The 25,327-nt window shown below is 47.8% G+C and overlaps 1 protein-coding gene and 1 pseudogene across 12 annotated transcripts; one reads left to right on the top strand and one right to left on the bottom strand.

Moving 5' to 3' along the window:
- Positions 1-7,507: 7,507 nt before the first annotated feature.
- Positions 7,508-25,327, bottom strand: ZNF23 (zinc finger protein 23). 12 transcript variants are annotated; one of them, XM_032324411.1, is made up of 6 exons: positions 24,818-25,327; positions 18,505-18,574; positions 17,656-17,924; positions 15,326-15,502; positions 14,620-14,733; positions 7,508-9,777 (listed from the first exon to the last, which is right to left on the bottom strand). In XM_032324411.1, the coding sequence occupies exons 4-6, from the start codon at positions 15,357-15,359 to the stop codon at positions 7,988-7,990; spliced, it is 1,938 nt and encodes a 645-aa protein (XP_032180302.1). In that variant the 5' UTR covers positions 15,360-15,502; positions 17,656-17,924; positions 18,505-18,574; positions 24,818-25,327; the 3' UTR covers positions 7,508-7,987. The 12 variants fall into 12 exon arrangements, with proteins under 12 accessions (XP_032180302.1, XP_032180304.1, XP_032180294.1 ...); XM_032324413.1 differs by having other exon boundaries at positions 15,326-15,452; XM_032324403.1 differs by having other exon boundaries at positions 15,326-15,452; positions 17,791-17,924.
- LOC116579276 lies at positions 20,662-21,833 on the top strand (annotated as a pseudogene).

Here is a 25,327-nt window from a genome sequence, read left to right as displayed (position 1 = left end):
GCAGTGAGGCCAGTTAGCCAGGATCTCACATATGAAGAGGACTTCACCCTAAGAGTAAGACAAGGCTTTCTAGAAAGAGCAGAGGGAAGAATCAACATCACTGAAACCCCCTCTGCTCTCACCCCAGAGCTGGAAATGCAGGGACCCCTCCCCTTACCCACAACTGTTGTGCAAGCTTCAGTACAAAATGTTAGTTGCGGGGGGGGGGTGTTGGAGGGGAACGGGTCCCTCCTGCTGGCAAGTCAGGCCCTCACCAATCTCCCCACTGGCAGGAAACTCACCCCTGAAGGTAGAAGGTCAAAGCCGAGAAGGGAAGGCCGCAGAACTGAACTGGCGCTGGGACCCTCCCTCCCACGCCCAGGTACAGCCTTCTCCCCTGCAGGGCTGCTATTTTTAAACCTTAGCTTAATTGATAATCAAGCCCTGGGTCAGAACCTGGGGCAGGTGTCTTCCGGGGCGTGGCCACCACTGACGTCTTCCTATTAGCCCCCGTGGCCTTGGGAGAGGGATGGCGTGGGGGTCCGCCGAGGAAAGTCAAGGGCTGGAGGCAAGATGGAGAGAGAAAGTTTTGAGGGTTGGGTCTTAGGCTCGGGCTCGGGCTCGGGCCGGCCCCAAGAGCCAGTGTGTGCGGAGAGACGGAGAGCTGCTTGAGCTGTCCCCAGGAGGGGGTGCAGATTCTCATCACCAGGTGTACCCCATTAGGGTGAAGCCTGGCTTGGGCTGAGGCTACTATGGGCTGCGGAGGGAGGGGAGGGGGCCACCTCTGCCGCCCTGAATGCGCCCGGCTCTGGGACGCTTTGTCTTTCACCAGTGTCTCTGAAAGGGAAGACCAGGGAGGACTCTCTCCTCAGCGGCTGTCTTACCAGGCCAGGACGGTCTCCAATTTGAGCACCCCAATCCCCTGGATTGCAGGACCCACCCCAGAGACCCTGATTCTGTTGGCGTGGTTGGGGACCCAAACTGTTTCCAAAAAGGTGCCCCATTGGAGAACCCCGGCCAGCCCCTCTGCCTGGTGGTCCCCTTCCGCAGGAGTGAGCGGGAGGTCCCCCACGAACCCCCTACCTCCGGCCCACCCCTCCCCCTGAACACAGACTCTCTTTCACTCCGATTCCGTTCTTCCTTCTTTCGAAGCAGAATTCCTGAAATCGCTGCTGTGTGCAGAGAAATCTTTTACTACCTCTCATCTCTTCTCTCCAAAGCTCTCCGTCTCTCCCTCATTCCCCATCATTTATGCAACTTTTTTTTTTTTAAGATTTTTTTCTTTATTTATCTGACAGAGATCACAAGTTGGCAGAGAGGCAGGCAGAGAGAGAGGAAAAAGCAGGCTCCCTGCAGCGCAGAGAGCCCGATGTGGGGCTCGATCCCAGGACCCTGGGATCATGACCTGAGCCGAAGGCAGAGGCTTAACCCACTGAGCCACCCAGGTGCCCCTCATTTATGCAACTTTTATGGTTGCTTGTGGCCTTCCCGATAATGCCTGGCATTATCCTCGGTCCGGTATTTAAGATCTGTCCCCTGCCAAGCCCAGCCTGTTCTCACTTTTCCCCTGATTGTACCTTAACCCGACCCCCCAAAGAACTTGACTGTACCTCTCCACCCTCACACTTCTCGCATGCTGTTCCCTCAGCCGGGAATGTTGTTCTTTGTCCACTCACATATCACATTTACACTCCCCTGTACTCTGAACAAGTTACCAGAGACCAGCCCAACACCTGCCCCAAGTCCTTGGGGAGCTCCCATGTGTGAGGGAGGGACAGAGGGCTATTGATAGAATTCCCCAGCTGACCGATGATCCATTTTTGGCGAATTAGTCCCTTTTTTTGATTCTTACAGGAAACACAACAGTGAGGCAGGGATTTTATCCCCAGTTTGGAAATACAAGAATTAATTCGGGGGCTCGGAACCTCGTGGACAGGATCTCACTGAACAGGTGAGAAGAGCTAGGGTCCAAAGCCAGGCCTACGTGATTTTTAAAAATATGTTTGTGAGGGAGCTGTATTGAATCATAGGGGTTCTTTCTCTGCTCTGTCTATGAATCCTTTGGCAGAACATATACCCCGGCTGTGTCTCCAGCCAGTCTTGGACTGGCCTTTGAGCTCTCCTAATGGTGTCTGTTGATGAACAGAAGTTCTTAATTTTAATTCAGTCCAGCTTATCTAGTCTTTTAAGGTTAGCCGTTTTTCTTTTCTTTTCTTTTTTTTTTTTTTTTTTTTGAGTCTTATTTAAGACATATTTCCTAAATTCGTTAAGTGTCTGCCTTCAGCTCAGGTCATGATCCCAGAGTCTTGGGATCGAGCCCTACACTGGGCTCCCAGCTCAGCAGGAAGCCTGCTTCTCCCTCTCCCACTCCCCCTGCTTGTGTTCCCTCTCTCGCTGTATCTCTGTCAAAGAAATAAATAATTTTTTAAAAATCTTGAAAAAAAAAAAAAAAAGATGCCCAACATTAGGACTCACCCGGGAAATAGAAATCAAATCCAATCCATAACAAGATTCCACTTCACACCCACTAGGATAGATAGAACAACAACACAAATTACAGCAAGTAATAAATGTTGATGAGGATGTGGAGAAACTGGAATGCCTGGGCACTCTTGGTGGGAACGTAAACTGGTGCAGCCCCTGTAGAAACAAGTTTGGCAGTCCCTCAAAAAGTTAAACACAGAATTACCACACAAACTAGCCATTCCACTCCTAGGTATATACCCGAGAGAACTGAAAACAGAAGCTAACAACCCAAGTGCCCATCAACAGATGGATGGAGAAATGAAATGTGCTATATCCACACAATGACTTATTAGTTGCCAATAAGAAGGAAGTGCCGATTCATGCTACATGTGGGGGAACCTTGATAACATTACACTAAGTGAAAAAAGCCAGACACGAAAGCCACATATTGTCTGATTCCGTTCACATGAAATACCCAGAATAGGCAAATCCATAGAGACAGAGAGCAGACAAGTGCTTGCCAGGCGCTGGGGATGGAAGACTGCTTTTTTTTTTTTTTTTTTTTAAAGATTTTATTTATTTTATTTATTTGTCAGAGAGAGAGAGAGAATGAGAGTGAACACAGGCAGACAGAGTGGCAGGCAGGGTCAGAGGGAGAAGCAGGCTCCCTGCCAAGCAAGGAGCCCGATGTGGGACTCGATCCCAGGACGCTGGGATCATGACCTGAGCTGAAGGCAGCTGCTCAACCAACTGAGCCACCCAGGCGTCCCAGGAAGACTGCTTTTTTAATAGAGAATTCCTTTCGGGTTGATGGAAAATATCTGAAACTAGGTGGTGGTGATGGGTATGCAACACTGTGAATGTACCTAATTCTACTGAATTAGACACTCTGAGATAGTTAAAATGGTCAGTTTTATGTCATGTGTATTTAACCACCATAAAGAAAAACTGTCGTTCTGTCATGAGTTAGAGATCTTGCGAGTTCCCACAGCATTTTTTTTTCTTCCTTCATCTAGCAAACACCAGGCAGTTTAGCTGGTGGTTTTCTTAATCTTTGCTCCCCAAGGAGAAGAGCCAGCCAGTTGCAGGTGCCCCTGTCCCCAGACACCCTGGCCAGCTATAGTGTAATGGCAGCTTGGGGGCGGGGACGGTGCGCAGCAGCACCGGAGGCGGGCCGGGGGAGGGGGCAAACACGGAGGTCAGAGAACTTGAGTCACCAGAGCGGGATCTCCAACGTCAGCCTCCGGATCTTTATTTGGGGGTGGAGCGCCCTCTGGTGGGCAACTGGAATGCAACCAAATTCTAAGATGATAGCGCTCCTAGGCCAGTGCGCTTGATGGCTGTGCTTGTCTGATGGCTCCCAAGCCCGGGAATTTATTTCTCTTTCAGCATGAGAGCCTCCCTGAGAATTCACCTGGACACCCATTGTTTATGAAGACATGTAAACCATATAAACACAGGCATGAAACACGTCTTCCCTTACTGACTCACATTATCCGCTCAACTGAAATGATTCGACCAGCAAGGTCTGGCCTAGCCAGATGAGCTGCCCCCACTCCTACCCCCCAGTGACTTCGTGGTCCACAGGATAAGGTGGTGAAACAGCAACTTCAGGTCGAGGGCTCAGAGAACTGGTGGAGGACCCAGCGCGGGACACCCAGTGCTGGTGAAGGAGACCAGGGAGGCCAGCAGGCGGGTGTGGAGCTCGGCTGAGTGAGCTCAGATTCAAGGCAGGGAGAGCCCTCTGGGCAGAAGGGACAGGGCAAAGCATGACTAGGTCTCTGCTGCCTGTACTAACTCTCTTCCCCCACTGCCATGGGGAGGCCAACTCACCATTCTTTTCTATGTGTCCTTCACCGGGGAGCCCAGCTGGGGACCCCATCTCCCTCATCTGTTGTTCTTCCCAGCCACCTCACATCCGTGGCCCTGCGTGGGACTCTTGGATTCTGTGGAACATGTTCCAATTTCCGTCCTGTATCCTCTCTTACCTTCCAAGGCATCATCCTTAAGCAAAACCCCTGCCCTTGACTCTGGGACCCACTGGCAACTGCCCCCCACCCCACCCCGGGGTCTTCCATACAGGCTCTACTTAAGAGTATACAATATGCGCCTCTAAGATTTCCCTGTGGGGTGGGGAGCGGGGAAGAGGGGATGGGTCGAGAGGGATCTACTTCTTTAGAAGTTTGCAATACGCTGGCCTAAGCGTTCTAAGGGTCCTGCGGACCCCGCCCTGCCTGGCGTCTAAGGTCAGGTCCACCCCACCCCCGCCGGATCTCCAGAAGAGCTGCCACCAAGAGCTCAGGCTCGGCTGCCCCAGGTCTCTGCTCCAGGGATCACGGCAGGGAGGAGCCGCCCGCGGCCGGCAGGCTCACGGTGGCGGCTCTGCGGAGACCGGGCTGGGCGTCACGAGCCCTGCAGGGAGAGAACCGGCCACCGGGGACAGCAGGGGCCCGAGGCTGGCGGCCACTGGCTGCTAATGGCTTCTCATGCCCAAGTGCAGGTCACAGGGCCCTGGACGCGCGCGGCCCGGCCTGCTGTCACACAGAGGCCAAAATAGTGCCAGGGCGGCCAGGCGCCGCCGTGCGGGCGGGGGAGTGAGGCGGCCGCAGAAAGCCGTCGCCTGGCTCCCTACCCACGCGCGGTGGCCCGGGGCGGCTGGGATCCGGAGCCTCCAGTCCCTACCCTGGGAACACGTGGGCCAAGGGCTCGCAGGCCAAAGGAGGGTGGCCGACACGCGGAACGGGTGGCCCAACTGCCCCTTACCGTAGCTGGCTGGGCGAAGCGGGCGGAGCAGCGCGGGGGGGGGTTCCCGGAGGCTGGGCTTCGGCTGAGCGCAGGTGGGACTTCGGTGGCCGGCAAGGGTGCGTCACACTGCAGGATCCCAGAGCCACCCAGGGCTGGCAAGCCGTGGCAGGGAGAGCTGGAGTGGAAGAGAGGCTCGGGCCGCTGGCAGTCCGAGGACAGGCGGAGGAGCCAGGGCCCCACAGAGTGGGCTCAAACCCAGGCTAGAGCCCGGGAGCCCTGGCACGACTTGGATTTGCTGGGGACCACGTGGTCTGCGCAGCGCCAGGGCCTGAGAGCCTCGGGAGGGGACTGCCGGGAGCTCCCCCCGCCCGTAGACCGTAGACGGGGACTACGAACTACGGACTACCGAGGTTGGCCTCATCTTCCGTTCCCCAGCATTGGTCAGACTTGGTATCCTCAGTTCCCTATCGAGACAGGATGACACATAGTGGGGTTATGATTGGGGATAGTTGGGACCTCAGCGGTAGAGGTCCAGAAGCCTCTTCTCACAACCCCCAGCCCCAGTGCCAGGAGGGGGTTACTAGCCCGGAAGTAGCTGTGCGGGGCCTCTTGTTCCCCCAGATGACACTGAAGACTTGTCCTGCTTTGGCCTTTCTCCCCAGGTTGTCCCCTGACCTGCTGGGCGACTGTAGACAGCCATTTTCCTCTGACCTGGATGTGGCAATTTGTCCTCCTGACCTGGACAGGGCAGGACCAGATGTCCTCTGAGGGCCCTTCCAGTGTGACAGGCCAGGCTGGAAGGGTGTGCTATAGGAGTAGAACACAGTGACTGGGACCAAGGGAGAAAGGGTTTATTTAATCCTGGCCTTTCCGGGGCCACAGCTCCAGTTCAGAAAAAGAGAAGCGCTTTTGTGAGGTGGCCGAGGTCTCCAGTGCCATGGCTCCTTTGTTCCTGATAAGGCTTCCACTGGACCCAGGCAGCCCTGGGCTGCAGTAAAGAGCACTGAGGATACAAGATGGCGGGACTACTGGGTGATGGAGCCACGTAACTTCATGAGGTTCTGCAGGTGTCTTTCTTCCTTCTCTTGTCCTTAGGCTCTGAGCAGAGGACCTGTCCTGGACAGTAACAAACCTACAGAGAGGAAGAAAACCCTCAAGGGCCATCTGGGTGGGAAGGGCCTTGAATTCTGGGACCAGCCCTTACCCATTGACAAGAGCTTGAGACCCAGAGAGAGACCATGGTCACATAGGACACTGGTAGCCGATTCCAGACAGTAGGTTCTATCCTTAGTGGTTCTTGACCCTCCTAGAATCCCCACCTTGGTCTTGCCATGGCAGAGAAACTGCTAGACCCTGCTGAGAGCCAGGACCAGGCCTAGTTGGTTATAAACCCAACTAGTGGCTGCTCATGGACCAGGATGGTTTGGGGAGTGCTGTGGCATTGTGGCCTGGGTAAAAGGACCTCATCAGCAGCTCATTTGCTGTGTGCCCAGAGGCAGTGCCATCCATCTTTGGGCCTGTTTCTAAGTAAATGAAGGACTTGGACCCATGGCCTGGGGCACTTTTGGGTCTTAGTGTATCATCCGGAACTGCCAGAGGAGCGGGGTCAGATAGTAGTGGGAAGAAAGCCATGCTCCTTCCTATGTTCTGGGGGGGCTCCAGGGTCTGGCCTCCACCCTTGCTCAGCTGCCAGGAGCCTGGGGGCAGAGCGATGGGAGTTACACACAATGGCATCCCCCCAACACTCTGCTGGGGTCCTATATCACATCATTTGCTTTCTAACAGGAATGGTTCCTTTGAAATATTCAAGATAGCATCCCTAGCCAACAGTGGTTGCTTGAGCTACAGAGCACGGAAGGGCAGGTGTCAGTGGCCTCTGGGGGTGGACTGTCTCTGCATACATAGGGGACATTGTAGCTACGTGTGTGTCTGTTGGAGGGTCTGTGAAAGAGAGGTCGGAGTGTATGACTGTGTGCATGTTTCATTTTCAATCCTTAGAGGACGGAGACTAAACATCTCTTTATTATTTTAATATTTTTTAAAACTGTCTGCTGATGTCCTTTTTCTGGGTTTTATTAGATTACTTTTCTCTTGATTATAAAATCTATCTTTACATATTAAAGATTTATAAATTGCACAAAGGTATTTCTACTTTTTGTGCTTTATCTTTTAACTTTATTTGGGGTTATCTAGAAAATAAATATTTAATTTTGAAAAACCAGCGTATTGCTATTTTCCCTTACGGTTGGTTTCTAGCTTTCATATGATGCTTAGGAAAGGTTTTCTCCCTTCCATGAACATAAAGAATTTACTCATCTTTTCTTTCTAAGGAAATCTTTATTGTTTATCCTCTTTACAAAAGGGATACATGCTTGGTGTCCAAAATGAAAGGGAAGTAAATTTAGGTAGAGGGAGGATCTTCATGAGTCTTCCTATCCAAGAACAAGGTTTCCCTCTCTCCCCATTTATTTTTCCTTTTGTGGCCCTCAGTGGAGATTTATTTCTCCATATAAATCCTGTGTAACACTTAAGTTTATTCCTAGGAGAGCCACTTTTCTTGATGATGTTGGGAATGGGATCTTTTCATATTTTCTAATTGGTTGTCGGTATAAGACAAGCTATATATTTTTGGTTGTTACTTTTTAACCAGTCATCATTCCTGATTTTAAAAGTAAGAGGGGAAAGATGTTTCCTTGGGAAGATGCCATATTCATTTCCCTCAAGGTTTTCCACCACAGTGAATGTGATGATACTTGATCCATTTCATTAACTTTGAAAGTTTTCCACATCATTCTCATTAGGATTTTCCTTCACTATGGACACTCTGATGCTGAGCAAGTTGGAAGCTAAACCTGAAGGCTTTCCCACACACGTTACACACGTAGGGTTTCTTCCAAGTATGGACAGTCTGATGTATAATACAGTCAGAACTATAGCTGAACCCTTTGCCACACTCCACACATCTGAACGGTTTCTCCCCAGTGTGGCTTCTCTGATGCCGAATTAAATGGGCATTAACGTGGAAGGCCTTTCCACACTCCTTACACTGAAAGGGCTTCTCTCCAGTATGGATCCTCTGATGTACAATATAGTCAGAACTACAGCTAAATGCTTTTTCACATTCCATACATTTGAAAGGTTTCTCCCCAGTGTGTATTCTCTGATGCCTCGTTAGTTTGGCATTGATACTGAAGGCTTTCCCACATTCCTTACACTGATAAGGCTTTTCTCCAGTATGGATTCGGTGATGATCGAGCAGGTTTCTTTTAGAAGTAAAGCATTTCCCACACTCGTTACACTCAAAGGGTTTCTCCCCAGTATGAATCCTCTGATGCTGCATTAGTTTTGCATTAACGCTGAAGGCCTTTCCACACTCCCTGCACTCATAGGGCTTTTCCCCAGTGTGGATTCTCAGATGCTGCCGCAGCTGGGAGTTACACCTGAAGGCTTTCCCACATTCGTTACACCCATAGGGTTTCTCACCTGTGTGAATTCTCTGGTGCTGGATTAACTTCCCTTTGACACTAAAGGCTTTTCCACATTCAGTACACTCATAGGGCTTCTCGCCTGTGTGGATTCTTTGATGCTGAATGAGTTTTGCATTATTACTGAAGGCTTTTGCACACTCCTTACACTGATAGGGCTTCTCCCCAGTGTGGACGCTCTGATGCTGCCGCAGCTGGGAGCTGCACCTGAAGCCTTTCCCACACTCATTACACTCGTAAGGTTTCTCTCCAGTGTGGATCCTCTGATGTTGAATTAATTTTGCATTCACGTTGAAAGCTTTTCCACAGTCTTTGCATTCATAGGGCTTCTCTCCAGTGTGGACCCTCTGGTGTGTGATATATGCAGAGCTACAGGTAAAGCCACTCCCACACTCTTTGCACCGATAGGGCTTCTCTCCTGTATGGATTCTCTGATGCCGACTTAGACTCCCATTCACGCTGAAGGCTTTCCCACATACCTTGCACTGATAGGGCTTCTCCCCGCTGTGGATTGTCTGATGTGTGATATAATGGGAACTGTAACTGAAGCTTTTCCCACACTCCACACATTTGAAGGGTTTCTCCCCACTATGAAGTCTCTGATGCCAAATTAATTTTGCATTAATGCTAAAGGCTTTGCCACACTCTTTACACCGATAGGGCTTCTCCCCAGTGTGGCCATCTTGATGCTCAGAGTTACACCTGAAGGTTTCCACTAATTCTTCACATTTAAAAGGTCTTTCCCCAGAATTGATTATTTCATGCTGAATAAGTTTTGTGTCAAAGCTGAAGGCTCTCTCCAATCCTATACATTCAGAAGGCTGCTCTCCAGAACTAACGGCGTGACACTGACCCAAGTTTGGACTCTGACTAAACAAACATTCCTTCACAGGGCTTGTGTCGTCTTTCGCTGTTCCGTCTATGACGTTATTTTCTTTCTTCATGCTTCCTACTAAATGGACTTCCTGCTGTTTCTTTAGAATACAGGCTTCTGAAAAGTCCATCCCCTGGGAAAAGTGCCTCTGAAGTTCAAATGATGTATTGTGTTTTTCTTCAAACACTTCCTTTGTCAAATTATCGTCAGTCTGGATATCAATATCTACTATTAAAAAAACCCAGAATACATAAAATATCATGTAAGAACCATGTGAGAGAAAAGAACTATGGTAAAAGGAATAAAGAATCTTAGTTAATCAAGGGTCTCTTGAAAATCACCAAACTAGGTCAAAGAATCTAAGGTTCATCCACAAGGTAGAGTAATATGTAGCTGGTTTATAAAAGGGGGGGGAGGGGAGGAAGGAAGAAACAAATCCATATGTGCTGATGTGAAAAGATGTCCAAGATACACTATTAAATGGCAAAACAAGCTGACAAATGGATGTAAGGCAGATTCCATTTGTATGAAGGAAAAATAAAATGGGCCGATATATACTTATATATTTGTATGGGCATGCCTAGAAAACTCCTGGAAGAATACACAAGAAACTGAGAAAATTAGTACAGGAAGTCTGGGAGACTTTGTTCTCCAGTGTGCTTTACACACTTCCTGTACAGGTTTGAACATTAACAATTTCAAAAGATTACCAACCTCTACACAAATAACCAGTAACATAAAGATTTTATCCATTCATTTGACAGAGAAAGCACATAAGCAGGGGGAGAGGCAGAGGGAGAGGGAGAAGCTGGCTTCCCACTGAGCAGAGAGCCTGACACGGGGCTCAATTCCAGGACCCCAAGATCATGACCTGAGCTGAAGGCAGGGAGACTGAGCCACCCAGGAGCTCCTGTTCCTAACATTCTTTTTGGAATCCCTACAGTCCCAATAGAGCTAGGGATGTCTTTGTTCCCAAACTTCTCTAAACTGACCTCAAAATGCTGCCTATTTTTCATCTCCCATCTCTCCTCAACACATGTCATAAGCCCCCTGCCCCCAGATTTCATTCTAATCACCCTCAAGAGACCCAAGTGACGTGGATTTCCCTAGCAATCATTTTCAAAACACTGTTGGTCTTTTCCTAATTATAAAAATAGTATTCATCCCTAATATCAGAAACGTGCAAAGAAGAAAATTCAAGTTACGTGAAATATAACCATCTAACAACTACACCTACTTTTCTGATGTTATCTCCTTCCCCAAAGATTTTTCCTTCCAATCATTTTTCTAAAAATGTTTTTATTCAAAATTGAAAATATTTGGGACGCCTGGGTGGCTCAGTTGGTTAAGCAGCTGCCTTCGGCTCAGGTCATGATCCCAGCGTCCTGGGATCGAGTCCCACATCGGGCTCCTTGCTCCGCAGGGAGCCTGCTTCTCCCTCTGACTCTGCCTTCCACTCTGTCTGCCTGTGCTCGCTCTCACTCGCTCTCTGTCTGACAAATTAAAAAAAAAAAAAAAAAAAAAATTGAAAATATTTTTCTTCCTTAACACTAATAATGACAATTTTCCAGTATCTTCAGTTTGTAAAAAAAAAAAAAATTTTAAGATTTTATTTATTCATTTGACAGACAAGAGATCACAAGTAGTTAGAGAGGCAGGCGGAGAGAGAGAAGGGGAAGCAGGCTGCCTGCTGAGCAGAGAGCCCGATGCAGGGCTTGATCCCAGGATTCTGGGATCATGACCCAAGCCAAAGGCAGAGGCTTTAACCCACTAAGCCACCCAGGCTCCCCTATAAAAAAATTTTTTTTAAAGATTTTATTTATTTATTTGATAGAGAGAGATCACAAGTAGATGGAGAGGCAGGCAGAGAGAGAGAGAGAGAGATGGAAGCAGGCTCCCTGCTGAGCAGAGAGCACAACGCGGGACTCGATCCCAGGACCCTGAGATCATGACCTGAGCCAAAGGCAGCGGCTTAACCCACTGAGCCACCCAGGCGCCCTAAAAATATTTTTTAAATAGCATTCCATCCTGTAGAGGTATCTTAATTTAACCAGTTCTCTTTATACTGAATGTCTCTATACTGAATGTCTGTTGGAAATGTTATTTCCAACATTTTATTATATAAAATTATGATGAACTTTTGTGCATGTACATCTTTGTCTGTATCTCTGATTACTTTATTAAGATAGTCTAGAAGAGAATATCCAGACTATCAAGGTCAGACTTAAAAGGCTCTTGATATGTACTGCTAAAGTAGTTTCTAGAAAGACTACAGATTCACATTCACCTCCAAAAGTCTACTCCACTTTGGTGTCTTCTCTCCATCAATGTAACTGTTCTCTGTATGAACTAGGGAAACTGAAGGAACTCCATGAAAAACTGCTTTTTGCTTATTTTCCTGCTTCTGTTCTTGCTAGGACCTGTACCCCTGCCTTGTACATGCCTTACAATACAAATGATGTATGTCCTTCTTACAAGGGTCAAGGAGTTAATGATTTTTTGGAGTCTTCCAGCACAGGTGATAACATCTAATGACAAGCAGGGTCGTCACATACGTTTTCTAGACCACTGATTCTAGAACTCTTGATGCCAAAATCACCTAGCTCCAGGTAATAAGTGCTTTATGGAGGACACCTAGGCACTTGTCTTTGTTCTGCCCAGCTCCTGGGTGTCTGAAGAGGACATGTATACTGGACCCACCCCAATCCTCAGTAAAAACCCTAGGCCCCAAGCAAAGAAGACACTCACTCTCCTTTCCTTTGAGTCTCCCAAACACTCCATCTGCTATATTCTATCACTTATGCTATTCAATAAACTCTGCTCTCACTTCCTCCTGGCTTGCACTTGATTTCTTTCCAGCTCAAAGCCCAGGACCCTCTTGGCTGGTCCTACAGGAGCCTCCTCACCCTGGGGTCCTTGGACCCAGCCTACCTATGTCAAGTGTGTTAGGTGGAACATCTCTATTTTAATTTGTATTTCATTGGTTTCTAAGAGGGTGAAGATTTTTCATATTTATTAAAATTTTTACTTCTTATGTGGATCACACTTATATTCTTTGCCAATTTTTCTATACTAGTGACCTTCTATTTACCAAATCCTACGGTGTGGCAGAGGCTATCAGTTGCTTAACCAATTCCATTCTCCCTTTCTTCCTTACTAATATGCTTTCCATTTTTTTTGAGGTCGCTATAAAAACTACAGCTAAAAACTGTATTTTCCACACTCTTGCAGTAGGGAGGCCATAAGACAGTTCCAGCAAATGAGATTTAAACAGAAGTCACCGGATAGGACTTCTGAAAGTTTTTGTTTTTTGTTTTCTGAAAGTTTTTGTTTTTTTTTTTTTTTTTAGAAGAGAGTCCACTCTGCTGACATGGGCCTTGGGCCCTGTACCTACCTCCCCCTTCTGTCTGCCCAAAAGCCATTTGATTCCTTGTTCCAATTAACCTTCACACACTAATTAATGTTTCCATTCTCAGCATAGATCATGATGGTTATTTGAAAACTTCAGACTTTGGGATTTTCTGTTAACTACAGAATGAAATCCAGACTCCTTTGAGGAGCTCCACAACATCATTTCTTTTCCCTTCTATATGCGATCTGCTTTAAACTCCTCATTTTGCAATACATGTCTTCCTTGGTCAGGGATCATCTGGCTGAATGGTCACAAGGAACAAAAATCCACTGGAGCTATCTTTTTATTTTATTTATTTTATTTATTGAAAAATATTTTATTTATTTGACAGAGAGATAGAGGACACAGCAGGGGGAGAAGCAGGTTCCCTGCTGAGATCATGACCTGAGCCGAAGGCAGCCACTTAACCAACTGAACCAACCAGATGCCCTGAAACTGTCTTTTAAAAAGGAGGATTCACTAAAATCTAGACCCCAAGCAAAGAAGACACTCACATACAAGTGGGAAATGGGAAATCATTTCGCAACAACTCTGCTTAAGCCAAAGAGTAGCATGCTACTTCAATTATGGTCTAGGAACCAGAAACATTGGCAGAATCTGAGAATTAACAGAAATGCAGAATCTTGACCCTATGACAGACTTACTCAATGACAATATGCATATTTACAAGACACCCAAGGGATTCATTTGCGTATCATTTGAGAAGCACTGAATTGACAACACTTTCTCCTTTCCACCTTATTTCCCACAGCTTACTATACAGCTGTCTCTTCCAAAAAAACAAACAACAACAACAAAAAAAGCCTAATAAAAACTAATACTTCATTGAGCCCACACTACAAGTTATGCACTTAATATGTATTATCTTGTGTAATCCTCAACCCGTAAGACCAGCACTATTTTCTCATTTTATTACTCTACTTTCAGGGATTAAAAACACTGAACCTTACAGAACTCAAATAATGGACCTGCTTAAAGTCACAAGTAGGAAGTCATATAACTAGGAAGAGCAGTTAGGATGGTACCTCAGGGAAGTCTATTCCAAAGACTGTACTTTTAGCCACTAGGCTATTCTGTCTTTCTGTATGAAGAGACTGTTGATTCTCCACCCATCACATTAAGTGTACAATGCTGAGAAGTAGCAAGGACCTAAACACAGCATCCATTAATTTCATCTGAGAAAGGCAGAATTCCAAAATTAGGACTGGGAAGAATCAGAACGAGACATCTGAAAAAAGATCTGTTCTTGGAATCAGAAAGAAACAACAAACTAGAAAAAGAGATCCAACTGTACCTATCTCTATGAATCCTCATTTATTTAAATTTTACTCTGTACAGCTGGCTCATAAATGTGGCAGGCTTATATGCTGCTTAAGCTGACCTCCTTCTTCGTTCTTTTTTTTTTTTTAAGATTTTTTTTTTTTTTTTAATTTGACAGAGAAAGATCACAAGTAGACAGAGAGGCAGGCAGAGAGAGAGAGAAGCAGGCTCCCCACTGAGCAGAGAACCCGACGTGGGACTCGATCCCAGGACCCTGAGATCATGACCTGAGCCGAAGGCAGCAGCTTAACCCACTGAGCCACCCAGGTGCCCCAGCTGACCTCCTTCTTAAAAGACTTAAACTTTCCCCCATATTAGGCAACCTGTATGTCCCTTACCAGTCCAGAGGCCCTGGGGGCCTATTTCTGTTCCAGCCACCAGTGGAGATGGGCACCCCAGCTCACCTGCTCCCTCCAGTTGTGAGATCACAGCAGGTTTGAGAAGCGAAAATCCTGTTTAGGGGGAAAGAAATGGAAGACACAGGTGAATTAATGTCCCACAGATGAGTTCTTAAGCAACTCCTCAGACTGTCTTGGCAATGGGGTGGCAAAATAAAGTATGCTAGGGGATCCCATGCCTAAAAACTATGGGAAAGCGAGGGTTCGGGGGGACAACTGGAAAGATGGGAGGCCTGCAAGGCATATGTGGGGGGGGGAGTGCCTGAGACGGTGTGGGAGGAGCTGAGAACGGCCCAGACTTGGGCCCAGAAGGCCTCAAAATACACAGGTTGGATGAGGGTGAACCCAAAGATAATGCTGTGTGAAACAGTAAGTTTCTTTTTTCCACACTGTATCCAAACCACAACTTCTAGAAGGTGGATAGAGAGAGCATACCAGTCCTGGCAAAGTCCTGTATGGGCCCAAAAAAGGCTTGAGGTTCACCCTTCCCAGCAGCCCCTGACTCAAGGGGGATTAGGAATCTCAGCCCCTGGGGTTCCCACTCAGTAAAGGATTACCAGAGACCCCACCTGCAACCTGTTAGGGGGCAATAAGCCAGGAAACCCCAACTGGCAGAGTCCGGGTCCCAGGGGGAGAGAGGCCTTACCCAGGGAGGCCACATTCCCATAATTCTCCAGCATCACATCCCTGTACAGGGCCCTCTGTGCAGGGGACAGGCCATCCCATTCCGTCTGGGTGAAGTACACAGCCACGTCCTCGAAGGTCACCGACTTCTGAAACAACAGGTTCCTGCTGCCCTAGGGCCAATTCCATGGCTCAGGCCCTAAGTGAGGGGCAGAGGGCAGTATAAGGGCTTGGGGAGGGAGCTTGCGAAGAGCACAGAATTAATGAAAAGGGGGCAGGTTTGAGAAACAGCACCTGGAAAATACATGATGGAGAGTATCTGACTTCTCTCACGGCAGGGAACCTCATGCCATATTTCACATTTATAAACGATACCCTACGTTGAGATGACAGGAAGAAAATTCCCATAATCGAGTCCCCAGAGCAACTCCACTGTTTCCGTTAGGCGCCATCCTCAGAGGCAGATGCAGCTCAGGACCAAACCACCAGTGTTCCCACTTGAAATCTCGGCTTCTCCATCCTGCTCCCCTCCCCGATAACCTCCATCCACCCCCGAAGAAGAGCTATGGCCTCCACTGGCCCAGCGCCCGGCTGTCACTGCTGCTGCTACAAAAGGCAGTGCAGCTGCCTGAGCACACCAGCCGCTCAGCGCTGTCCTGACTGGCTACGGTGGGGGCCACGGCCCACTCTGCTCCCAGAGGCAACTTGCTGAAAATCCAACATTTTCTGTTACCCTCTCCCATTCAAGCCTCTCATCCTTTTCAACTTTACCCAAGAATTCACTGTTTCTCCGAGAAGGTTCGGGAAACAGGGGCGATCAGCCTTCCGGGTGGCCAGCTGCTCCTCTCTGCATCACTACTCCATGTGCCCAGCACAGGCTCCGCCGTCAGGGCTGATGCCTCCCTTCTGGGGAGCTGTAGCTTCTGGTCGCTTTCTCTCTCTCTGCCCCCTTCCCAACAACCTTGGAAACACACTGCAGGGATATGCCCTCAATTCCTCTCTTCTAGGATCTGTCTTGCTTCCTTCTACTGACCTCAGCCATCAGCAATTCTAGTCCAACCTCTGCGTGAGTGTGCAAGTCACTCGTCTATGACCTTGGATGGGTCATGGAACTTCTCTGAACAATATTAAATGCCTTCACTGCCGCCACCACCACCCTTCACCCTAGGAAGTTGGCGCCTCTTCCTGAACCCCAACATCCCCCACCCTGTGTGCAAGAAACCTCAGCCAGAACCCTGGGGACTGTTCCTGACCCCTCCCTCTCCCTTACCTACCCCCCCCACCCAGTCCTTTGACTCTCAACATCCTAGTTTTTTATGTTAAGCATTACTTGAACTGGATTCTTTTTCTTTAACTACTTTCCCTGACGAAGCCCACATCAACCTGGACCAATGGGATTCTTACTGAAGTGGTCAGCTTCTTTTCAAATCACCCCTAAAAATTATTCCCTACAAAGCCATCGCAACTCTGACCGTGTTAACTTCACGGGTCGCACACGTATCATAAGGACGAGCAGTGAAGAATCAAACCCGGGGGAGGGGAGTGCGCGCCTGGTAGCTCAGTTGGTTAAGCAACTGCCTTCGGCTCAGGTCATGATCCTGGAGTCCCGGGATCAAGTCCCGCATTGGGCTCCCTGCTCTGTGGGGAGTCTGCTTCTCTGTCTGGCCCTCCCCTTCTCGTGCTCTCTCTCTCTCCCATTCTCTCTCAAATAAATACATAAAGATCTTAAAAACAAAAAAAAATCAAACATTGGCTGTATGACCTTGGGCGAGGCACTCTACTCCCCACTGCCCTCGTGTCTTCTGTGGCAGAAAGAGCACGACCCAGCCCCTAGTGCAGGGGGCGGGTGTCAGGACTAAGCGATCCACCCGAGCGCTGAGTGTGGTGCCCGCAGGAGAGCAGGCCTCAAACAAGGTTACTGGAGTTCCTGAGACTACCGTTATTGGCAACCTGTAGTCCATGGACGCCCATGGATGCGCTTCAGGGCGTCCATGAAGTCCCTGAAACTGTATGGACAATGTGGTTTGCATTTCTCTGAGCCGGGGGAGGGTCCAGAGCTCTCATCAGAGACCTAAGCTGGAGCTCCTGCCCCCAAGCCCTGAAGGCCTCTCCGGGACACAGTGAGACATCGTGTCCCACAGGACTTTCTTTCCCGCTCTTTGGACCCCACTCTTCTGTCTCCCTGCCCCCACCAAGCCCGCCTTCATGATGACCCAGCCCCACCACTCCTCTTCGCCTACGGCCCGGCCCTGGGCAGCCTCATCCTCTGCTACCCCCTCCACGCACACCCACGAATGGAGCACCCTCCGCAGGCGGCTCCCATGCTTCCTTGTCACCGGAGGAGCAAAGCACCTCGGTGTGCAGAGCACGTCACTCCTGCCTTCGGGGCTGCTCTCCCGCTGCTTCCGTCCCTTCGCATCTCCGCTCTTCTCACAAGGGCCAGGCGGAAGCGAGGACGGCCCCTCCAGCCTCCACCACAAAGCTCACCAGCTTCCCTTCCCGGTTTTCTTCAGTTTGAAACTGTTCGGAGGAAGAGCTGAAGGAGCCACAGCTCACCTGGGGCCGGGCGGTCAAGGGCATGGCTGCCATCACGTGCTTTCCTTCTCAGAGCAGGGCTGGAGCTGAGGAAAGACAGAGAGAAGTGTGAGGTGAACCCCGTCCCAGAAGGAACCACACAGCCCCTCACAGGGGCTGCCCTGGACAGGCAGCCACTGTCCAGACAGGAGTGCAGCAGGCGCTGCCACATGAAGGAGGGGGTGATCTGTTCACTGGCTCAGTGCCCAGCGCCCCCCCACCCAGCCATGATACTGATGCTGTCAGGAACCCCAGGATTTCACAATTCTGACACATATCACACACACCAGGGCAGACACAAAGTGTATTCAGAGCCTAAAGGATAATAAAACAAAGACCCACATAGCAACAATTCAGCTTAACAGAACATTACCAAGATCTTGGACTTACTTGCTTCCCTCTAAACAAGCAACACCCTCGATTACGCTGCAAGAAAAGCCACGAGGGCAGGGCTGCAGCCCCCGCACAGAGACCTGAGCCAGGCCCCTGGGAGCTGAAGGAGACAGCTGCCCACTCCCCCCACCCCCCAAAATCCGGCTGCTCCCTCACACAGCTGAGTGTCCTCAAGAGCCCCACTACCTCTGTAGAGACCTTGGGAAGCCAGCCTCCCGCATGGCCCAGGCTTACCTTTGAGGTCCCAGGCCGCCTCCTCATGTTCTCCAGCCTCTGATAGTGAAGCAGCCAGAGCCTCAGCTCCCTGTGAGAGGGGGTCACTGTATCATCTAGGGTCCCAGGACCCAGCACCCCTTGTTCACTGTATTCAAAACATATGGACTGCTTATTTTCGGGTTTTTACTGCTGCCAAAGTTAGTCTTGAAAATACGTGTTTTCCTAAAATATCATTCATGTCTTCCAGGATTTCAACTTCAGTGCAGAGTTGTGAAAACCATTGGTTCATGATTCTTTCCATTTCTTCCATATCTGGAGCTACTTTGCTTTTCCCACTTTTGAATACATGGATACATGTGTTCTCTAGACCCCTTCCCCATTGTTAATGTTACGGATGAAAGGTGTCCCCTCCACGAGTCATACGTTGAAGTCCTATCCCCCAATGTGACTATATTTGGATATAGAACCTGTAAGGAGGTAATAAGGTTAACCAAAGCCATAAGTCTGAGCCCTACTCTGATAGGGCTGGTGTCCTTATAAAAAGGAGGAAGAACACCAGCGATCTCTTTCTACACGTGCAGACCCAGTGAGAAGACAGCCACCTGCAACCCAAGGAGAGTCCTCACCAAGAGCCAAATTGTCTGGCACCTTTAACTTGGGCTTTCAGCCTCTAGAACTGTGAAAAATAAATTTCTGTTGTTTGAACCATGCAGTCTATGGTATTCTGTATGGTGGCCTGAGCAAACGAATAAAGTTAACTTGAACAATGGTTGGTGTACCTGAATGCTGTTTTATTTTTAAAGAACAATTTTTTCTATTTCTTTAGAACACCGCTCATTTCTATTTCCTTTTAGCTCATTAAGTTCTGCTTTCTTTGTTTCCTTGGCTCTGTAAGAGATACACCTTCTGTTCCCCTCTAAATCGTCTCGCCTCAGTCCAGTGCCAGAGACTTTGACCAGCTCTGTGCGGGTATAACCCACCAATGCATCCTCAAGGATCTATACCACATATGGCTGATTCCTGCCTGGGGCTTCTCTGGTGTCCTGTGGGGGGCATCTGCAGATACCCGCGGACACCTGCTAGGTCCTGAAAGGCAGAAGTTAATGCCTATGAGAATACCCATGACCACCAGGGGACAGAAGTCAGTGGATAAATACTTTCCCCTTCAGTCTCCTACGTGAGATTCCAAGGCTCCTCACTGATCCTACAAAACCGAGCACCAGTAGCCTGTGGACAGGCCAGCCTGACGTGCCCTTGTACTGGCTCTCCCTCTTGTTTCGCTCCCCTTGTCTTCCACTCTGCCCTTGGGAAAATGTTCCCGAGTAAACTGCCTGCGCACAAGTTTCTAACCTGTGTTCTGCTTTTGGGGGAAGCTGGACTACAGGCTTTTTTTTTACCTTTTTTTTTTTTTTTAAAGATTTTATTTATTTGAGATAGAGCGAGAGTGAGAAAGAGAAAGAGCACAAACAGGGAGAGCAGCAGCCAGAGGGAGAAGTAGGCTCTCCACTCAGCAGGGATCCTGAGGCGGGGGCTCAATCTCGGGATTCCAGGACCATGACCCAAGCTGAAGGCAGACACTGAATCCACTGAGTCACCCAGGCATCCTTTTTTCTACCTTCTTGAAGTTGCATGATTTATTCATTTACTTTCATTCTTTCCTACTTAGCAATTAAAATCTGTAAACACATAAATTTTCCTTTGAATACACTATTGGCCACATGCCAGAGGTTTTTAAAAAATATTTCATGTTTTAATTATGTTAATTACATTTTATAGCCTGTCAGCAACTGTGTTTTGTCTCCGACCACAGACTGTTAGGATAGTTTGTTGCTAATTTCTTCTCTGTTCATAATTTCTGGCTTTACTGCACAGTGTTTAAATAACCTGATCTATTTACTTCTGCTTTACAGATTTTGAGGTCTTTTTCTGTTGGCTGAAGTGTAAGTACTTACAAAGAAAACTTATTCTATGATAGAAGAACATGTAATTCTATTTGGATCTAATAAATCAACTCTACTAGTTTTATTATGTAGACATTTCTCTGGAATCCATGATTACTTCTACCTAATTAAACTGAGACAGCCAGTAAACAGCAAACTCTCACAAAACACTGAGCCTGTATGTATCATGGACAAATCTTTTCAAGTCTTTAAGAAATGAGTAATTCTGAGTTCGATCGGTAGCGGGAGCGGAGAGCGGACCCCAGAGAGCCCTGAGCAGCCCCACCGCCGCCGCCGGCCTAGTTACCATCACACCCCGGGAGGAGCCGTAGCTGCCGCAGCCGGCCCCAGTCACCATCACCGCAACCATGAGCCGCGAGGCCGAGACCCAGCAGCCGCCCGCCGCCACCCCCCCCCGCCCCCGCCCTCAGTGCTGCCGACACCAAGCCCGGCACCCGCGCAGGGAGCGGCGGCCCGGGCGGCCTCACATCGGCGGCGCCGGCCGGCGGGGACAAGAAGGTCAACGCAACGAAGGTTTTGGGAACAGTAAAATGGTTCAATGTAAGAAACGGATATGGTTTCATCAACAGGAACGACACCAAGGAAGATGTATTTGTACACCAGACTGCCATAAAGAAGAATAACCCCAGGAAGTACCTTCGCAGTGTAGGAGATGGAGAGACTGTGGAGTTTGATGTTGTTGAAGGAGAAAAGGGTGCGGAGGCAGCAAATGTGACAGGCCCTGGTGGAGTTCCAGTGCAAGGCAGTAAATATGCAGCAGACTGTAACCATTATAGACGCTATCCACGTCGCAGGGGTCCTCCACGCAATCACCAGAATAGTGAGAGTGGGGAAAAGAACGAGGGATCGGAAAGTGCTCCCGAAGGCCAGGCCCAACAGCGCCGGCCCTACCGCAGGCGACGGTTCCCACCTTACTACATGAGGAGACCCTATGGGCGTCGACCACAGTATTCCAACCCTCCTGTGCAGGGAGAAGTGACGGAAGGGCTGACAACCAGGGTGCAGGAGAACAAGGTAGACCAGTGAGACAGAATATGTATCGGGGTTATAGACCATGATTCCACAGGAGTCCTCCTCGCCAAAAACAACCTAGAGAAGATGGCAACAAGGAAGATAAGGAAAATCAAGGAGATGAGACCCAGGGTCAGCAGCCACCTCAACGTCGGTACCGCCGCAACTTCAATTACCGACGCAGACGCCCAGAAAACCCTAAACCACAAGATGGCAAAGAGACAAAAGCAGCCGATCCACCAGCTGAGAATTCGTCCGCTCCCGAGGCTGAGCAGGGCGGGGCTGAGTAAATGCCGGCTTACCATCTCTACCATCATCCGGTTTAGTCATCCAACACGAAGAAATGAAGATGAAATTCCAGCAATAAGAAATGAACAAAAGATTGGAGCTGAAGACCTTAAGTGCTTGCTTTTTGCCCATTGACCAGATAAATAGAACTATCTGCATCATCTATGCAGCATGGGGTTTTTATTATTTTTACCTAAAGACGTCTCTTTTTGGTAATGACAAACGTGTTTTTTAAGAAAAAAAAAAAGCCTGGTTTTTCTCAATACACCTTTAAAGGTTTTTAAATTGTTTCATATCTGGTCAAGTTGAGATTTTTAAGAACCTCATTTTTAATTTGTAATAAAAGTTTACAACTTGATTTTTTCAAAAAAGTCAACAAACGGCAAGCACCCATTAATAAAGGTCTTAAATAATAATAAGAAAAAAAAAAAAAGAAATGAGTAATTCTAACACTACTGAAACTGTAGGAGAGAACAGCAAAATAAGTTTCCTGGTCCTTTTTATGATGCCAGCACAACACTGATACAAAAACCACAAATCAGTCTCATTTATGAATACTTACAGAAAAATCCCCAATATAAAGGATTACACTCCAGTATTTCATTACAGTGACGTACCATGACTAAAAGGGACCATCCCACAAATGCGAGTAAAGCCTAATATTACAGATTAGTATACTTCTCCACATGAATAAATCAAAGAAAGATAAAAACACTCCATCCCAACAGATGCCAAAGGCATTTGATAAAATTCAATACTCGTGCTTACATTTTAAAATTTATGCCTTAGTGGGACGCCTGGGTGGCTCAGTTGGTTAGGCAGCTGCCTTCGGCTCGGGTCATGATCCCGGCGTCCTGGGATCGAGTCCCACATCGGGCTCCTTGCTCTGCGGGGAGCCTGCTTCTCCCTCTGCCTCTGCCTTCCACTCTGTCTGCCTGTGCTCGCTCTCACTCTCTCTCTGACAAATAAATAAATAAAATCTTTAAAAAAAAAAAAAATTTATGCCTTAGAGAAACCCTCATTATGTAGAAAACATGTACAAAATTATTCATTGTGAGTATCTGAATACCAAACACTGTAAATAACCCACATATCCATTTAGAATACATAAATAAACTGTCCTCATCTATAAAAAGGCGTATTATCCAGCAGCAAAGATGAATGGCTCACATTATACGCCACAACAGAGATGATTTCAGGAACATAATATTGAGTCATACAAGTCCCAGATGACTATATACACTACAAGGCCATTTGCATAAAGCTCAAAAATTAAACATATTGTTTACAGACATATTTTATGAGATAAAATTATTTTTATAAATAGGTAAGACTATGACTAACACAAAATTCAAGACAGTTGTTACCTCTAGAGGGTTGGGAAGCTGGGAGCTGTGCTGAGAAGCAGTACTGGAAATGTTCTCCTTAGCAGGGCAGTGTGTTCATGGGTACACATTTTACTACTATGCTTCCTCTTTTTTCTTTTTTTAAAAAGATTTTATTTACTTATTTGACAGAGAGAGATACAGCAAGAAAGGGAACACAGGCAGGGGGAGTGGGAGAGGAAGAAGCAGGCTTCCCTCCGAGCAGGAAGCCCAATGAGGGGCTCAATCCCAGGATCCTGGGATCATGACCTGAGCTAAAGGCAGATGCTTAATAACTGAGCCACTCAGGCGCCCTGCTACTACTATGCTTCTTAAACGTCATGCTAGATGAAGTGTTCAGTATGCATGAGTAACATTTAAAAAAACATACTTAGCTCTATAATAAGGAGTGATTTCCAGAATATATTGTTAAATGAAACAAGCAAAGTGCAAAAGGCAGTGTGCTACCTCTTGTGTACAAAAAACAGGAGTATAAAAAAAAATGTGTGTATCTGGTCACCTGTACAAAAAAGAAATAGAAGGATAAATAAGAAACTAAGGAGAATCATTGCTTCAGATATGGACAGGAAATGAAAGGAGCCTGGGATGGAAAAGAGGATGAAAGGAAATCGGGTAGAAGAGATGAGAGGGAGAGTGATGCTTCTGAGTTTGCCTTTCTCTTCTGACTTTCTTTTCTTTTTTTTTTTTTTTAAAGATTTTATTTATTTATTTGACAGACAGAGATCACAAGTAGGCAGAGAGGCAGGCAGAGAGAGAAGGGGAAGCAGGCTCCTCTCTCTCCTCTCTCGAGCAGAGAGCCCGACCCGGGACTCCATCCCAGCACCCTGGGATCACGACCTGAGCCGAAGGCAGAGGCTTAACCCACTGAGCCACCCAGGTGCCCCTTCTTCTGACTTTCATAACCATAGTAACGTTTCACATATCCAAATAAATAAATAAATATACATATATTAAATAAACCAACCAGGATGGGATGGGGTGACAAATCAAAAAGGAATACAAACATCAAATGAGTCTAATTATACTACAACTGAATTACATAACCACACTGAAGTGGTGGGAAAGAAAAGAACTAAATAACTTCAGAAAGCAGTGCTTTATTTTTTTAAATTATTTATTTATTTATTTTTTATTTATTTGACAGAGAGAGATCACAAGTAGGCAGAGAGGCAGGCAGAGAGTGAGAGAGGGAAGCAGGCTCCCCGCTGAGCAGAGAGCCCAATTCGGGACTCGATCCCAGGACCCCGAGATCATGACCTGAGCCAAAGGCAGCGGCTCAACCCACTGAGCCACCCAGGTGCCCCCAGAAAGCAGTGTTTTAAGTAGGAACTAGGTATTATAAGGTTAAAAAACCTCTGCCCAAATGCTTCTTGAGAATGCACGATTATTTCATTCTTTCCTATTTGGCAATGAAAACCTATAAGAACGTAAATTTTCCTCTGAATATAAGACTAGGCACATTACAGAGGTTTTCTTTTCTGTATTTCATGTTTTAATTACTATTTCATAATTTTAGCGTAGTATAATTTTCGTATAACTTTCATTACGGTATGAATGAGTCACTCTGGAGCTATCTTATGATGTGTATTTCATATGTATTCTACAACTGAGCAAATAAGTGATTACAACGTAGAAATCATGCCCAAGTCATTGTCATCCCAACAGCCCGAGACAAGGCCAAATTACCTTTTGGAACTTCCAGCTCCAGAAAACGATGCTCTCGAAAAGCCGGACTGCTTCTACTCCCCGATGACCCGGAGGGGCTCTGCTTTTTCTGTGCTCACGGAACCCTGATTCACGACCCAATGTTAGGAGTCAGGGGGCATACAGTCCATACTTGAAACGCATATAGGTAACAGCCCCTGTACGACTTCAACATGTCAAGACTCGCGATATCATAACCTGCTTCACCCCTGCAAATATTCCACCCCGGGGCTGCTCCGACACATCTTCCCGAAAGGTCAGTGGCATCTTCCCGGAACAGAGTGCTGTGGCAGTAATCCACGCCGCGCCTTCCAATTCGGTCACCAAGTCCAAAGCGGGAATCTAGGACGGACGCAGGAGGACCGCGGACCATCGCCCTACCCACTCCTCCAAGAGCCGGAGGGGCATCCCTACCCAACCCACAGCTACCGGCCAGGGTACCGCCCCCCGCCGACCGCAGCCCGACACTCACCTCTGCCGCGGAAGTTACCA

Source organism: Mustela erminea, chromosome 19 (genome assembly GCF_009829155.1).
Source record: "Mustela erminea isolate mMusErm1 chromosome 19, mMusErm1.Pri, whole genome shotgun sequence".
Lineage (NCBI taxonomy): Eukaryota > Metazoa > Chordata > Mammalia > Carnivora > Mustelidae > Mustela > Mustela erminea.
The sequence above is the reverse complement of the archived record's forward strand: the minus strand, read 5'-3'. Positions and strand labels throughout refer to the sequence as shown.

Bases quoted from the DNA above. Each gene is read 5' to 3' on its own strand.
- ZNF23 (XM_032324403.1), bottom strand. From the start codon at position 17,892: ATGGCAGCCATGCCCTTGACCGCCCGGCCCCAGGTGAGCTGTGGCTCC. The intron at 15,453-17,790 runs GTGAGCTTTGTG...CTGTTGTTTCAG, and splicing joins AAAACCGGGAAGGGAAGCTG to AAGTCGGTGACCTTCGAGGA. The intron at 9,778-14,619 runs GTAAGGGACATA...TTTTTTTAATAG, and splicing joins CCCCCAGGGCCTCTGGACTG to TAGATATTGATATCCAGACT.